Source organism: Haliotis asinina, chromosome 16, assembly GCF_037392515.1.
Source record: "Haliotis asinina isolate JCU_RB_2024 chromosome 16, JCU_Hal_asi_v2, whole genome shotgun sequence".
Classification (NCBI taxonomy): Eukaryota; Metazoa; Mollusca; class Gastropoda; order Lepetellida; family Haliotidae; genus Haliotis; species Haliotis asinina.
In genome coordinates this window covers 41251058-41268110 of record NC_090295.1, presented here as the reverse complement: position 1 = coordinate 41268110, position 17053 = coordinate 41251058, and the positions used below count along the sequence as shown (strand labels likewise).

The window sequence follows — 17053 nt, the reverse complement described above, 5'->3', positions numbered from 1 at the left end:
TTAACAAATATCTTTTTCACTTGAATATATACTTGCACTCATTCAACATATGTCAAAGTAACGACATTAAAACGGAAGAAAAGATGTTGAATAAACGTCATTGGTTTTTATTACTGAGAGGGATTATGGTGACAAAGCATCATAATCATATACAAATTCACCCAGTTATAGCAGTGTGTGTCTTGACGGTACACTCAGTTGCAACCTGGCCACACAACGGATTCTGTATCTGGAAAGGTATCTTGAGTTGTTGTGAATGGAGTCATTGTGGATTAATTTTGGATTTAAACTAACCAAAAATCAATCTGTGAGAAAACTCTAACACCAATGCAAAAGTAATATAATTAACAATTGTATTGTTGGATTAGCTACGCTGAGAAATGACAATGTAATCTCCACAAGAGAGTTTGTTTCAAAGACGTGTTTCCAAAATGATGACACAAGTTTTCGGAACTGCTGATGGATTTTAATTTTAGTAATAAGTTCCATTGATTCTTTTCACCCTTTGCCAGATACTACTTAACGGCAACTTGATCGTTAAGCACACCAAACAACGGGTTGGAACATCGCTAGTTTCTTGCGAAGGTCGGCCATAAGGTAGTCAGTGACGAGTGCCGCGCCTCAATGTACTGAATAGCATTTAAAACGCACAATCAGTAAAATGGATGCCTTTTTGTTCTAGCGTCAGTTACCTGAAAATATGTATTAGCGAATTAGTCAAACACGATGTGCTTGACAAAGCATGATCAAGATCAGTTTACCCCAAAAAATTCTAAATCCCATGTGAGCGACATCACCTACACGCAACCAATTGCGTGCTCATCATGGAGAGTGCGTTAGGCCTTTATCAGAAAAAGCGTGCAAAATAGGGCGTAAACAGACGGGCGCTTGAGAGCGACATCACTTGTTCCTGTAGACCAAAAGGAAGCGGACACGTGCGATACCAAGATTGACAGGGGTATAATGTGAACGTACCTTGAGCTTATTTCAAGTTGACATTTCAAGAAGTTTTGTTACGCAGTTGTTTCAATGCCATCATTTAACCATCCTCACACTCCAGAGACACTACCAGGAGACAGGAACCATCACGTTACTTCCGAGTAACGACACCTCGCCAAGATCGCCGTATTGTTCGTCGCCATCTCGAAGATGCGCTGCGTGAAGAGTGGAATGCTATCCCCCACAAGTCAAAGACTCAATGGATCAATGAGACGTCGCATGGACTGTATTGCTGGCAATTGTGGACAAACTCGATACGCTTTGATAAGACTTAGTAATCACATTCAGCATGCACTGCTGGAGACTTTAAAGATTAGAATAGTGTGTACTTTGAGAATAACACTTCCTTGTCTCTTGACGTACGTAATATATGAAATTATTTTCACAGTTCGTTACTGTTTTATTTGAACTGGTTTTGACTGATTGACATCCGAATATCGGGCCCCGTTATTGCTCGAGTGGATGCATGGGTATTGTTTAACATGTTTGCTTACACTGTTCCAGCACTATCACGGTTGTAGACTCATGAAATGGGTAATTCTATACGAATGCCAATAGATATTTACATATTTCATCCTGATATTTCTCTACGAACGCAAACCAAACTTTCTCTTTTGATATTTGCTCCTACTTAACCCCTGGACAAGTCATTTGCTGATCATGTTACACTGTCATTAAAACACTCTATTGTTCCATAAACCATTATGGAAAACTTAAGGAATGGGATACACACCAATAGTTCATTCCGGAATTCCGGTGGAATGTTGGAATTCTAGTTTTGTTCCTGAATTCCTGTCTACCATACGTACCTACGCTCTGTTATATGTACTCATAAGTTTATCATACTGACCTTTCTGTCCACTTTGTGTTATATTATATACTTTTGACAAGACGTGACATACCATCGACGAGAGCCAGACAACAGAGGAGAAAGGCTGCCTGCATGATCATCTACTGCTGGAGAAATTTAAGTACGTGATGTTACAATTTTCTGCTGAAATATCTGTCTATCTGTCAATATGATGTACATGCGTGTGCATATGAAACATAACCATAACAGCGAGCACACAAATATAAACATGTTGACATTTTGTATTGTAATCAAGTACATGATGTCATGAATTTTCGCAGAATAAATCTGTCTGTCTTTCTTCGTTCGCCATGCGTATGTGTATGTAAGTGACAACGACACTTAACCTATTGTAGCACCAGTGTAAGAAATATAAACAGATGAACATATTTTCTATACTGTAGGCAATTGTCTAGGACAATATTTTTACACAAACATGCCTGTCGAAAAAAAACTTCAGAGAAGGGGTTAACTGTACTCACATGAATCACCGATCACGCTGACTCAACACGGAATAGCTGCTTATATGATCCTGGAACAGGCGTTCTTATCTCCGTCATGAACAGAATATAGCTCTTCCAAGATTGATTTTTGTCCATAGCCATTGGTCTTATCTTGCATACGGCAATATGCAGAAGTATGATTATCACCCATATGCGTTTACCTGCCACGTCGGACATTTTGACATACCTTGGCGTCAAAGTAACATTATGGTGGGTGAATACATCAAACATCTGGACACTATGACTGATAATGTGTCCCAAGCCTTACTGTCGTGATAAAACGGTTGTGACCATTTCCAAAATATCTAACCATATGCTACTGATCAGGTTCAATGGGATAGCATTGAATCTATGTGATTGTAAACTGTACATTATACACACCTTCGGCTAAACACTTAGCACTGGCACATATGTATGAACAAGGCAGAGTTTCGAATCTTGAAATCTTTATGGTTTTTCTTATATGAAGATTGTTTGCAGCAAATGAAACAGCTGGCGCTCGAGTCCAACTAAGCGTGATGTTGGGATCAGCTTGTCGTGATTTACACTATCAGCTGTATGCACGATCTCCAGGAATCGTGACAAGTGCGGGTGAGTTAAACTCGGACGACGATGTTTTATTTACTCAATTGTTGTGTATGTGTGTGTGACTGCAGTAGGCATAGATATCTATATATGGTGTATGACTGGGTGTTTGTGTCTGTGTCTGTGTGTCTGTGAGTGTACAATGAGCTCAACACAAAAGGCAAGATAGGAAAATGCACATCAATTTGAATGTGGACGGTAAGTTGTACAGTTTTGGCAGTTTTGTTTTTGTAAAGCGTAGGGAAAGCCCGACGGCCAATTAATGCATCTTGTGAACGTTCACTTATTGTGAAACGCACGACCTGATAACGTGCTAGCAAATTTTATTAGTCTCAAAATCGTGACAGTAATCGTACAAAACTAATGACGCATGTATGCTTTCATTGCATGTCCTATTTTAAACTTTACCTTAGTATTGAAAACACGCGTTTTCGGTGTTCGTTTGTACATGACCTTTTTGTGACCTTCTGAATTAATCTGAAAAGCCTCGCTGTGGTGTAACCGTAGATCGTTCAATGTCCTTTTTAACAGCAATGGAATTGCAGTATGGAATCTGGAATATTGAACACTATTTGCTTACGCGTTCTAAGCTTATTGTTAATTACCACTCCACATTGCAACCTAAGGAATATTTTCAAAAGAATTCGTAACTTTATTTAAGTTTATCTCGCTATTCCACAGCCATTCGATGCAGCCAGTCCCTAAACTTGCAACAAAATTGCACATATTGGATGTCAACGCGTTCTCGATTTCCGGATACATGCTGCTCAACATAGGTGTGTTGGTTATTAACAAATATCTTTTTCACTTGAATATATACTTGCACTCATTCAACATATGTCAAAGTAACGACATTAAAACGGAAGAAAAGATGTTGAATAAACGTCATTGGTTTTTATTACTGAGAGGGATTATGGTGACAAAGCATCATAATCATATACAAATTCACCCAGTTATAGCAGTGTGTGTCTTGACGGTACACTCGGTTGCAACCTGGCCACACAACGGATTCTGTATCTGGAAAGGTATCTTGAGTTGTTGTGAATGGAGTCATTGTTGATTAATTTTGGATTTAAACTAACCAAAAATTAGTCTGTGAGAAAACTCTAACACCAGTACAAATGTAATATAATTAACAATTGTATTGTTGGATTAGCTACGCTGAGAAATGACAATGTAATCTCCAGCAGAGAGTTTGTTTCAAAGACGTGTTTCCAAAATGATGACACAAGTTTTCGGAACTGCTGATGGATTTTAATTTTAGTAATAAGTTCCATTGATTCTTTTCACCCTTTGCCAGATACTACTTAACGGCAACTTGATCGTTAAGCACACCAAACAACGGGTTGGAACATCGCTAGTTTCTTGCGAAGGTCGGCCATAAGGTAGTCAGTGACGAGTGCCGCGCCTCAATGTACTGAATAGCATTTAAAACGCACAATCAGTAAAATGGATGCCTTTTTGTTCTAGCGTCAGTTACCTGAAAATATGTATTAGCGAATTAGTCAAACACGATGTGCTTGACAAAGCGTGATCAAGAACAGTTTACCAAAAAAATTCTAAATCCCCTGTGAGCGACATCACCTACACGCAACCAATTGCGTGCTCATCATGGAGAGTGCGTTAGGTCTTTATCAGAAAAAGCGTGCAAAATAGGGCGTAAACAGACGGGCGCTTGAGAGCGACATTACTTGTTCCTGTAGACCAAAAGGAAGCGGACACGTGCGATACCAAGATTGACAGGGGTATAATGTGAACGTACCTTGAGCTTATTTCAAGTTGACATTTCAAGAAGTTTTGTTACGCAGTTGTTTCAATGCCATCATTTAACCATCCTCACACTCCAGAGACACTACCAGGAGACAGGAACCATCACGTTACTTCCGAGTAACGACACCTCGCCAAGATCGCCGTATTGTTCGTCGCCATCTCGAAGATGCGCTGCGTGAAGAGTGGAATGCTATCCCCCACAAGTCAAAAACTCAATGGATCAATGAGACGTCGCATGGACTGTATTGCTGGCAATTGTGGACAAACTCGATACGCTTTGATAAGACTTAGTAATCACATTCAGCATGCACTGCTGGAGACTTTAAAGATTAGAATAGTGTGTACTTTGAGAATAACACTTCCTTGTCTCTTCATGTACGTAATATATGAAATTATTTTCACAGTTCGTTACTGTTTTATTTGAACTGGTTTTGACTGATTGACATCCGAATATCGGGCCCCGTTATAGCTCGAGTGGATGCATGGGTATTGTTTAACATGTTTGCTTACACTGTTCCAGCACTATCACGGTTGTAGACTCATGAAATGGGTAATTCTATACGAATGCCAATAGATATTTACATATTTCATCCTGATATTTCTCTACGAACGCAAACCAAACTTTCTCATTTGATATTTGCTCCTACTTAACCCCTGGACAAGTCATTTGCTGATCATGTTACACTGTCATTAAAACACTCTATTGTTCCATAAACCATTATGGAAAACTTAAGGAATGGGATACACACCAATAGTTCATTCCGGAATTCCGGTGGAATGTTGGAATTCTAGTTTTGTTCCTGAATTCCTGTCTACCATACGTACCTACGCTCTGTTATATGTACTCATAATTTTATCATACTGACCTTTCTGTCCACTTTATGTTATATTATATACTTTTGACAAGACGTGACATACCATCGACGAGAGCCAGACAACAGAGGAGAAAGGCTGCCTGCATGATCATCTACTGCTGGAGAAATTTAAGTACGTGATGTTACAATTTTCTGCTGAAATATCTGTCTATCTGTCAATATGATGTACATGCGTGTGCATATGAAACATAACCATAACAGCAAGCACACAAATATAAACATATTGACATTTTGTGTTGTAATCAAGTACATGATGTCATGAATTTTTGCAGAATAAATCTGTCTGTCTTTCTTCGTTCGCCATGCGTATGTGTATGTAAGTGACAACGACACTTAACCTATTGTAGCACCAGTGTAAGAAACATTAACAGATGAACATATTTTCTATATTGTAGGCAACTGTCTAGGACAATATTTTTACACAAACATGCCTGTCGAAAAAAACTTCAGAGAAGGGGTTAAATGTACTTACATGAATCACCGATCACGCTGACTCAGCACAGAATAGCTGCTTATATGATCCTGGAACAGGCGTTCTTATCTCAGTCTTGAACAGAATATAGCTCTTCCAAGATTGATTTTTTTACATAGCCATTGGTCTTATCTTGCATACGGCAATATGCAGAAGTATGATTATCACACATATGCGTTTACCTGTCACGTCGGACATTTTGACATACCTTGGCGTCAAAGTAACATTATGGTGGGTGAATACATCAAACATCTGGACACTATGACTGATAATGTGTCCCAAGCCTTACTGTCGTGATAAAACGGTTGTGACCATTTTCACATTATCTAACCATATGCTACTGATCAAGTTCAATGGGATAGCATTGAATCTATGTGATTGTAAACTGTACATTATACACACCTTCGGCTAAACACTTAACACTGGCACATATGTATGAACAAGGCAGTTTTTCGAATCTTGAAATCTTTATGTTTTTTCTTATATGAAGATTGTTGGCAGCAAATGCAACAGCTGGCGCTCGAGTCCAACTAAGCGTGGTGTTAGGATCAGCTCGTCGTGATTTACACTATCAGCTGTATGCACGATCTCCAGGAATCGTGACAAGTGCTGGTGAGTTGGACTCGGACGGAGATGTTTTATTTACTCAATTGTTGTGTATGTGTGTGTGACTGCAGTAGGCATAGATATCTACATATGGTGTATGGCTGGGTGTCTGTGTCTGTGTCTGTGTGCCTGTGTGTCTGTGAGTGTACAATGAGCTCAACACAAAAGGCAAGATAGGAAAATGCACATCAATTAGAATGTGGACGGTAAGCTGTACAGTTTTGGCAGTTTTGTTTTTGCAAAGCGTAAGGAAAGCCCGACGTCAAAAGGCGTTTGCAACGTCATTTTAACGCAATGCAAGGTTAAACGGGATTCGAACACAAGATCAGATGCGTTTCTGACAAAACTGAAAAAAGACTCATGCTATGAGATATGCTGCCAAACTGTGGTCTGGAAAAAAGCAAGTTCACATCATATTGTCAGTTTATATATACAACTGATTTACATTTGTATATGTTGTAATTTAAAGATCAATGCTGCCGTAAACGTTTATTGCAAAGATATATTGTTCGTGTGTGTATCCTACTGCAAAATAACGATGTGTTAAGCAACGTGGTCGTGTTGGTTCTTGGTCTTTTCAATGCTGACGGATGTGTCGAACACTCGGAGAAGTCGAACTTTCCCTTTGGACCCAACGAGTTCGACACAACGGGGTTTGACTGTACTACTGCTCGACAATTTACCTGCTTGAATCACTATAATTCACACTCGTATTTATGAGTCACCACAATAGAATGTTGTGTGTTGTTTGTACTCTAGGCCTCAGGCCCCGTTCACCAAAATAAAATTGATTGAAGTTGAATTGAATTGTTTGTATAACCATTTTCTTGAAGGAAAAGCATATATGTTGGGGCCTGCAGACATATAACAACAACACCTTTTTTACACTTGAGCTTTGAGAAAAATCGCGTCACTGATGACCCATCCCTACTCACCAAACGACTGAGAAGTTATAATAAGCCTGCGCCACTGGATCACAAAAAAATCAAGAAAACCAGGTACATTAAGAAAAGCAAGAGGAAATGTGGGAATTTCCAATACATTAATTTGTACATAGTCAACATTCTACTATAAAATCTGGTTTTAAATAAATCACAAACGACAGGAAATAAATGGAGATAGTTGCTGTATAAACGACCACTCTGTACTGTGTTGCAGCAGTGGACAAAACACTTTGCGGACACAAACAGTGACCTTGGCCAGGAAGATTTCGACCCCCGACTAGTAAGTGACACATCAAATCAATCACTTTTATAGCTGGCCAATTCTGCAGCCGTCCTGCACTAGGTTGGAATGACTTAAATATTTCCTATTGCCTCTGCAACATGTAGTTAAAACATGAAAATGTTGATCATTAATATGAAAGATTTTGGAATTTGTTTTCGATGCAGATTGTTTACTTTCAAACATTCACAAAGTCAACGCATATCGCCCTCTACAACAACTTCAAACTTGGAATCACGACGAAAAGAACGATTTTTAATGTCCAGTGCCAGTTGCAAGCCAAAAAAGTTATATTACTTTGCAGAGAATTTACGAAAGACTTTCGCAAATGATTGTGCCTCAGGCAGCCTCCTTGATCCCATTGCCACAGAGACTCAAGCAACGAAATTAATGAGAAACGTTTTTAGATGTCCCTGTTGGCATTGTTGAATGTCAATGTAAAGAAAGTCACCAAAACAAACATTAGAAATTAAATGTCCATGGACTTTGATCCTTAACTGCTGCACAATGTAGGGTACGTTACCTGAAAGATGGTAATTGGCATCTTAAAGATGGTATCGATTATTACTATCAAATTCAAGGTCATTTACGTGTACATGGATTTCAGTCCTGTGATTTGGTTAAATTCACAAGGAAAGGTATGCATGTTATTCATGTACTTTTCGTAACCTATTCTTTGAATCTATGATCAGAAAAAAATCAAACATATTTGAGCCAAACAACTACTTCCTTCAATATTGCAAGCTTCAAACAAGTAAAATTGATGAAGATGAATGTCCTGAAACTTCCTGGTTACTCTATGAGAAACACGTATTTCTTTGGAATGAACTGCGTTCTATTTAGCAAGAACCATGTCCAAGCTACACCGTAAAGCTGCAACATTTACATACTGGCAAAGATAACTTATAATTTACAAAGGAATAAAACCCTGTAATAGTTTTAGCTTTGTAATTCTTTTAGTCTCACAATAGCTCTCTCCACGTGTATTCTGCAATTTGCTGTTCTCCTTAAGTGGGAGCTGTCTTCCATGAGAAAATGGTGGTATGTCGAGAGTTGCCTTTTAAAAGGCGAAAACATCTATAATTAAAAATTGTCTACCTGCCATGATGTCATCACGCTCAGAAAAAAAAATCTCAGAAACCAAATTGTTGAACTATCTTCCTGAAAATGCTACGTATTCTTTGCATATCAGAATGATCCACATGTTGAACATTCTACTTATGTGAGAATTTGTGGCACTTAATAAATCAGACAACTGTTCCGCATCATCGTCGGGGGCGCATTAGAGTAATGATAAATTGCTCTTACAGAGAGAAAAGTCTTGAGGATCCGCTACTGGATCTTTGCTGCAATACAATTGTTAACAACTAATTTGTAACTTTTACTGTTCTGTGCCATTTGCATTCTGAACTGCTACTGCCAGAAATATACAGCCAAGTTTCCAGCCAAACTTCAGTGCTAATTCATTGGACACTTTTTCATTATCAGTGATATATATTATTGATATATACCTCACTGAATATCTCTGGGAAATGAACCAGCATGGGATGATGTATATAATATGTGATGCCGTTTGACTAACTGACATGAGCACAAATGAGTCATGACTAAACACATCCCATCATCATTATCCTAGCAGCCTTGTCTTTCAGCCAGTTGAACACAAGCACGAACTTGGCAGCACTGAGCTTTGTTATAATTGTGTAAAACTAATCATCAATAATAACCTCCGTCATACATGAAACATGAATCTGATACCTTTGCTCACAATACACCACACAAAGTATTCATCAATTTAATACTGAAGTTATATATGCTGGTGTTTTCTATGTGTATGGTTCATACACAATAACATGTAATATATTTCTCAGTGTAAAACCTCATGCTTTTGTGGTTTCTTGTGATGTTATCCTTTGTTAACATTTTTGGTTAGCATCTTGGGGCTCTGAAGAATACCATCTGTGTATCTACGGATGTCATCAAAATAAAAGTTTGTTTGTTTGAACGCATGGCAGTGCTGTAGGTGTGATCACCAAGAGCTGACCAACAATGTCCAGTCCCATCTGACCTTCACCTGTTAACATACTTTGATCTAAAGAATATTCCTCAGACCATATACACTCTAAAATGTGTAAAACTATCTCATAAAGAAGCCCAAAGCAGGTGGATGTCAGAATGAATTAATTATCAAGCAACATATTAATGTTATCTTCGCTTAAGCTTATATAGATTTGGTAGATAAGACATCATCCTCTACAATTCTCTTTCTACATGGGGTGTCTAAGGCCACAGAGGCCTCTGCTTGTGTTTGTCGACAGGGTGGCCCGGACTTTAAGGGAGTGGAAGTAACAGTAACCGGGTCAAGGTAATCCAGATTTGGTCCACGGCCAGCTGGCCGGATAATTGATATGAATCAATTGTAGTTTACACAAGCTCTAAAACGGCAGTTTAAAACTATGCATAGGTAGATTATTTCACACCGTGTAACCACTTAGGTCCCAGACTGCTGTTCGTTTGTTTTATCTTATTTAATCACTGTCCGAGAAAATAATTGACGGTATGTTTCAATTGTAGCTGACGGAAACATACACTAAAACATATTCATGCAAAACTCATCTATGAAGTGTATGGAACAAATATAGGTGTGAGTCGTGATGCTTTTGACATCAAATCCCCCTCGACCAAAGGCTCTCCTCCACCTTAAACACTTCTTCGGTTAACTAAATAGCTTCGAAAAAGGATTAAAAATACATTTTCCATCTCACGGCGATCCTTCTACCTATTATCAGACTACCACGCAATACAGCCATACAATGTAGCAATGGTAGTTTTAAGGCATCTTCAGTATCCCACAATGTACACGTCAGACAGCGGTCTTTGCACGGTCAAACACGTTACAAGTTTTGACAGCTGCTTATTGTGCCTTAGTTTGCCTGCGGCCACGTGATTTTGTAAAGGGGCATCACTCTAAACGAACTTATTTCATGAATCCGGAAATCGGCTTATTAAAAGATGTGGAAGAGCTGACAATCAGGAAGCGGAAGAAGGTTGATTTGCGATCATCCTTGTAGCTAGAGTTGTCGCCAAGGAACGCCGAAGACCCCAGCTCTATTCTTTAGCTCAATACGGTTTGAAACCATACTCATCCGGTCACTCATTATATAAAGTGGACAACACTGTTCAAGATCTAATAAGCTGTAAGAAACAACTAAATACCTTCGTGCGATGCTCAATGTGCTTAAGCAAAACGGAAAACGCTGAGGCGTGTCAACGATGTTTTATTCTGCGACAATGGCCGACGATCAGATCATCCTATGATAGTTGGATGACTGGTGTCAGTAGACAGGACAAAGTTCTTGAAGTAGGAGTAGCAATTACGTGTCGGAGCCCATGAACTGTCGGAGCCACCGAAAAAGGTTGCAAAAAAGATGCCATCAATATTGAGAGACTTTTCTCGAATGTTAAGATGGTCGATGGTATATACCAGTTTCCCGTCATGCCATACTTTAATAGAGCCATCTGTCTTCCCGGGAGTGTTCAGGTGGACCGACTGAGCAATGTTCTGCCAAGTACCTCGCTTAAATCGCCAGTGCCCTCTTCCCATGGAATAACCTTTCACGGAGTTGCAGACATTATGGTCACAGAAATGTGACACCTGGTGGTGATAGTCTGGGATGTAGCCGTACACCTCTCCATCTCCGTCCGCCCTCCACATGAACCTCGTCGAGAAACAGTTGTCGGAGTGTCTTCCGCCAGAACAGTTGGTCCATCCGCCAAACAGTCCCGGCAGTTTACCTCCACGTCTGAAGTCAAAGTTCTTGTCAAAGTAAAGGTCATAGCTGAAGGTCATGACAGTTCTGGGGCTTGTTGGTGTTGCAAAGAACTGGACACCTTCATTTGGACCATGGCTGCTGTAGCGACCCTTCTCGTAAAAGACTCTCAAGACGTGGTTGTGTCCTCCGTCAGGGTCAGTGACAACGGAACCAGAACCATGATCGTAGTCGTTGGAGGTCAGTGCATGCATACCATTGCGGTAGTTGTGCTGGTCGAATTCCTTATGTGTCCATAGAACACCCCCTGTGCGATAGAATAATACAATGTAAAACTCAAAGTAGACACACCCGTTGCTCTTGTCAAATCCTGCGTTTGTCGTCCATTAAAACTGTAGGAATGTTATTCACACATTTTATTGCTTGAAGAAATCACCACCAACCTCACTCATTTGAGGTTTGGTCACCTGATTAGGAACAGGACAAATCATTTGCAGCTAATGTTACAGTGTCAGTTAAAATTCTACCGTGCCGTACCATGTTTTCGGGGAACTTCTTTTCCCGGTAATTTCTTGCTTACAGTGAGATAACAGCGCCACGTGTAAACACTGTCTCGTGTGCCGAAGCTTCCGTCGCAATCGGAACACAAAAATGTTTGAAATGTTCAGTTTTCACGGACGTTTTGACCTATAATTGTGTCAAAGTACTAAAATTCTACCCTAGAACGTAATGCACTCTGAGAACCTTCATAAATGTGGTCATAACTTTTGAAATATCGCTCGCAACTTTTCAATTGGACCATAGTCTGCTCGAGTGAAAAGTCAAACATAAATATCACGTGACTCGAATGGCGTGTTGTCGACGTAATAAAATAACATTGAACACCGAACTGGTCACCTCTTATATATTTTTCTTTGTGCAGCAGAATTCGTACCACTCATGTTACCTCTGGGTTCATTTAAAATAGTACTGCGATGATACTATACTGCGCAGACATAACACGTTTTATTGGATGAATGTGCAACTGATTGAATAGCTTACCTTAATTATGTTTATTTTTAACGAATTTCACCAAAAAAGTCCAATAATCAAGAAAAGAATTACCTGTTTGCTTGACTTTTAAATTAAAATGATGCTTTGTATCGGTTCATTTCTATGGAGAAGAATGCATCACAGGGGCTTTCATACAAGGACATGACCCAGCACAATAACGCGTAACCCGAAAACATGGTACGTCACTTCTAGCGCTCCTGCTTGGGGACAAGACACGAAATGTACGTTGCATTGGAAACCAGCGGTAGACAGAACATTCTAACAATACATTTATAAAAGGTGACGTGATACTTATTTACGGAATCACAGTTTTGATAATCTACTGATACACAATAATGGTCCTGAAAAACTTTTGCGTTATTACCCCGAAAACACGTTACACCGTGGTATATTGTAAAGCAAACGTCACTGTGTTCTCTAATCTGATTGGTTGAAAAACATGATCAAATGGTATTCGATTCCCGGAAACTGCAAGACTATTCACTGCGTATTGACACGTAGAAACATCGCAAACAACTGTTTTGTTGTGTCATCAACAGTAGTGAAGTCATTGAAATCATATTGTGACGTAAAGTTAAAATGACGTCACAAATGAGCAACTCCAGATGCTAACATGGGAGCCAGCTGAAATGGCCTGCTGATGGCACTTCACTGCTGTACCCGTACTCGATGTGAACAGGTGCAGAGAGTAAAACCCTTTGGTTTACTTCTTTGTTTACAATGTAGATAAACATCATGTGATGGCCAATTTCCTGGTGTTATTGAGTATTTGAAGCACGGGAATACATTTGGAACCGACGGGGAAATGTTTATCTCCTAATTATTCCCTGAAACACTGATGTGAACAAGGGCACCAGGGAAAGTATCAGTTTATCAAAGCAAGTTTCATACCTGAATTGGGTGGAATGTATGAATTGTATTTTGATTCCGGCATGTTTCTGGAATCCTGGCTACCTTGCCTACCCTCTGGTTGTGGTAGTTCATATACTTTAGACAAGATAACATTGACGTACCTTCTACGAGAGCCAGACAACACAGGAGAAGTACAGCTGGTTGCATGACTGTCAGCTGCTGAAATTAAAGGACGTGATGTCATGGTGCATGTCAGTCATATTACCCCATATATATGGAAGTGACATAACCATATGAGCAGACCATTGAACATTTTGTTTCTATCGTAATCAATTGCCGAACAGAAACAAAAAACTGGGAAGTATTTTACGTTATCCTACCATATTGAAAGCAACAGCAGAGAAAGCGTTGACCATACTCACGTGCAGCACTGATCACGTCGAATGTGCTTTATACGCTGTTGAGAAAGATAACGTTCCTAAAGGCTTACGATCGTGATATAATCGTGTGTAAGCCTTCCAAAATGTCCAACCGTCTGGTACTGCTGGATATCTACGGAATGTTTTATATAGCGTGCGATTCAGCCATGTGCCATATATGGATTTAGGAGTGAGTAGAATCCTTAAAAATTTATAAAAAAAAAAATTTTTCGAGATTTGTCCTCAACAGACACAACAGCTGGCGAGATTTTACTCTGGTAGGAATAGGGATCTTTCTGCCGTTATCTGCACTATCTGCTTTGTACACGATCTGTTCAAAACGTGACAAAGTGTTAACGAGTTGGACAAGGATGGTCTGCTTTTGGATGATGTTCTATTTACAAACCTGTAACTTTTATGTTCGCTGATGGATATTCCTCGAGATATATTCAGATCTTGGTAACACAGACACTGTTTCAGACAGTAAAACGTCGTATTTGTGTCGGGTATCCAAGACACAACATACTGACTTCGTACTAAAACGCTGGAGTGATGCTGTGGGGCGAAGCGCCATCACATAAGTTATATGTTCCCGCTAGTTTCAGTCTGGAAAAGAGTGAAGTAGTGAATACCGTTTGGCCCAAAATTTAGTATTAGTTCCCCTAGAGCTCTGAGGGAACCAGACATGGTTATGGGCATATGGTAATCATGTGTAGAATGGACGGCTGTGAGAACCACATTTCCAAGTTTATAAATCAAACCACTGTTATTTCCTAGGACGGTGAGGGGAACTATAGAATTTGTAGCTTTTTACGTGTTAGTTTGTTTTTACGAAGTAATGGCGTCACTCATCCCCTCTCGCTTGTTTATTCGGATGTATCCATCTACAAGTCTTCAAATAAATATGTTGTACTTGACGTTTCGTTTTTAGATACGCTTAAACGACAAAGTATGGTATAGGACGGTTAATAGAATCCCATCCTTGTGTCAACACAAGCCTCGGAGTTATCTGGCTTTAATGAACTCGCAGTGATATATTTGATATCAAACAACAACCAGGTGAGATTATCTATTCATTGACAGCTGTGAACGTCACATCTGTGACCTCGATCAGACAGGCTGGAAAAAGACTGAGTGCAACACCTATTAAATAGGGAACAGTATGGATGGCAGATGGGAGGATGTATGTAACTCAGATCTGATGCTGAATATATCGTATCAATTACATTGTCACATAATGGATTACAAAACTGACAATTTTATCAAGGACATACAGGACAAAACTGTGTCATTCAAAATCATTCATGTACGTTGTATTGCTCCAGACATACAAGGTGTGATGAGGGACAGGGTTGGCAGTCTGGTTCCCTGGATCTGATGCGCCTGCGCTAACGCTCCGACACTGACCCAGACAACCACTGCCGCATGGTGGCGTTCATTGCAGGGAGACACGCCATACATTTACTATAGAAAAATCCGAGGACGGCGGGTTAGAAGTTTTTCATTGCATTTTCATCGATACTATGGCAAAGTGTACGTCACCAGAACAACGGCCATCGTTACTTTCAGTGTTGGAAAACGTTCGAGACACGAAAAACGTCGATACATAGGCGATATGTAAACAATGACACACCTCCTACTTTCATCACCGACATGTGCTTTGATACTTCGTGTCAGCTCGCTATTACCAAGAAATCGTACACATAAAACATAGATCTGAACGACCACACTGACTGAAAATAGTTAGCATCTTCATTTTGGGGGAATTTGATGACGTGTAATTCATTGCTTTGGCCCAGTCATTGTAACTAGAAAATGGTTTTTACGTTACATTATTATAAGTAATAATAATTGGATCTAACACTTTTGAAACACATAAATGATTCACTCAACAATGTTTATTATTTGTATTCATTTGGTATATTATTGGTATTCATTTGGTATATATCCCTTCAATATAACACTGGGCCACATCATAGTGGCATTGATCTTCAAAAGTTTAACAGTACTCATGGTATGGCAATATCTCGGCGATGCAACTGGGAGGTTGATTACGTATTAGAGCATTATATATAACATTGAATACACCCAGTTCCCCAACCCATATATAGCTACAGTTTTGTATACAATAGGAAAACAGATACATCATGAAATATTCATAACTGTGTGTGCATTAGCTTGTTTTGAAAGAGCCCATTCATAAAAGGAAAATGTGCTTGTCTACAAGACACTGATACACAACACTCCAAGATGGGGCTGATGTTTGTTGAAGACATGTTAAGTAAAAAAACAGTCATTGATATTTCATAATGTGTCCATTTCCTATTACATAAAAACACTGTAGCTATGTTCGGGGTTGGAGAGGGGAGGGGAGAGGAATACATTCAATTTTGATACCTCTAAGACTTGTTATTAAAATCACAATAAACAGTTTAATACTAATACAGACAATGCTGATTGCATGACACAAGCATGTCAGTGAAGCAATCTATTACAATTCCCTTGGCTTTTTAACATAAATATAGACATGAGTTATATACAGCATCAGAGGTCTGTCTGTCAAAGTTTTCGGATAAAAGATGTTGGTTGGTTTGTTGTTTAAGGCTGCACTCGGCTCTAAAAATGTTAAAATGCAGGACTGTACATATAATTGTTTAAGATACATACAAAATTCTTATGGTTGAGTAGTGGTCACATACAAGCAATGCATGCATATGAAACTCATATTAAACAAAATATCTTCCCCTTAACATACAAAATTTAGTCATTCAGTGTTTGGGACATTTGTGTATCTTCCAATATCGACTGGAAGTTTAAACCTACTACACCTGAAAAGAACCGTGGGTTGTCTAAAGTGTATAGGGATAGGGAACGTAAGATTCTTTTCCACATTTAACAGTGATTTAAAATGCTGTTAATAGAAGGAATCAGACAAACTATTGATAGAACTACATCATTGTTTAAAATGATCTTTGTTTCGAAAAGTGAATAATTATCTTCACACCTTGTGCTTATCACATATGTTCAAATTCAAATCTAAACCGAATATTTTAATGAGCAGCCCATCCTGACGAG

The 17053-nt window shown here is 39.2% G+C and overlaps 1 protein-coding gene across 2 annotated transcripts; it reads right to left on the bottom strand.

Moving 5' to 3' along the window:
• Positions 1–11146: 11146 nt before the first annotated feature.
• LOC137267890 (uncharacterized) lies at positions 11147–14125 on the bottom strand. Of its 2 annotated transcripts, none has more exons than XM_067802335.1 (3): positions 13982–14125; positions 13721–13775; positions 11147–11961 (listed from the first exon to the last, which is right to left on the bottom strand). In XM_067802335.1, the coding sequence occupies exons 2-3, from the start codon at positions 13764–13766 to the stop codon at positions 11192–11194; spliced, it is 816 nt and encodes a 271-aa protein (XP_067658436.1). In that variant the 5' UTR covers positions 13767–13775; positions 13982–14125; the 3' UTR covers positions 11147–11191. The 2 variants fall into 2 exon arrangements, with proteins under 2 accessions (XP_067658436.1, XP_067658435.1); XM_067802334.1 differs by having other exon boundaries at positions 13721–13778; positions 13982–14124.
• Between the last annotated feature and the right edge of the window lie 2928 nt (positions 14126–17053).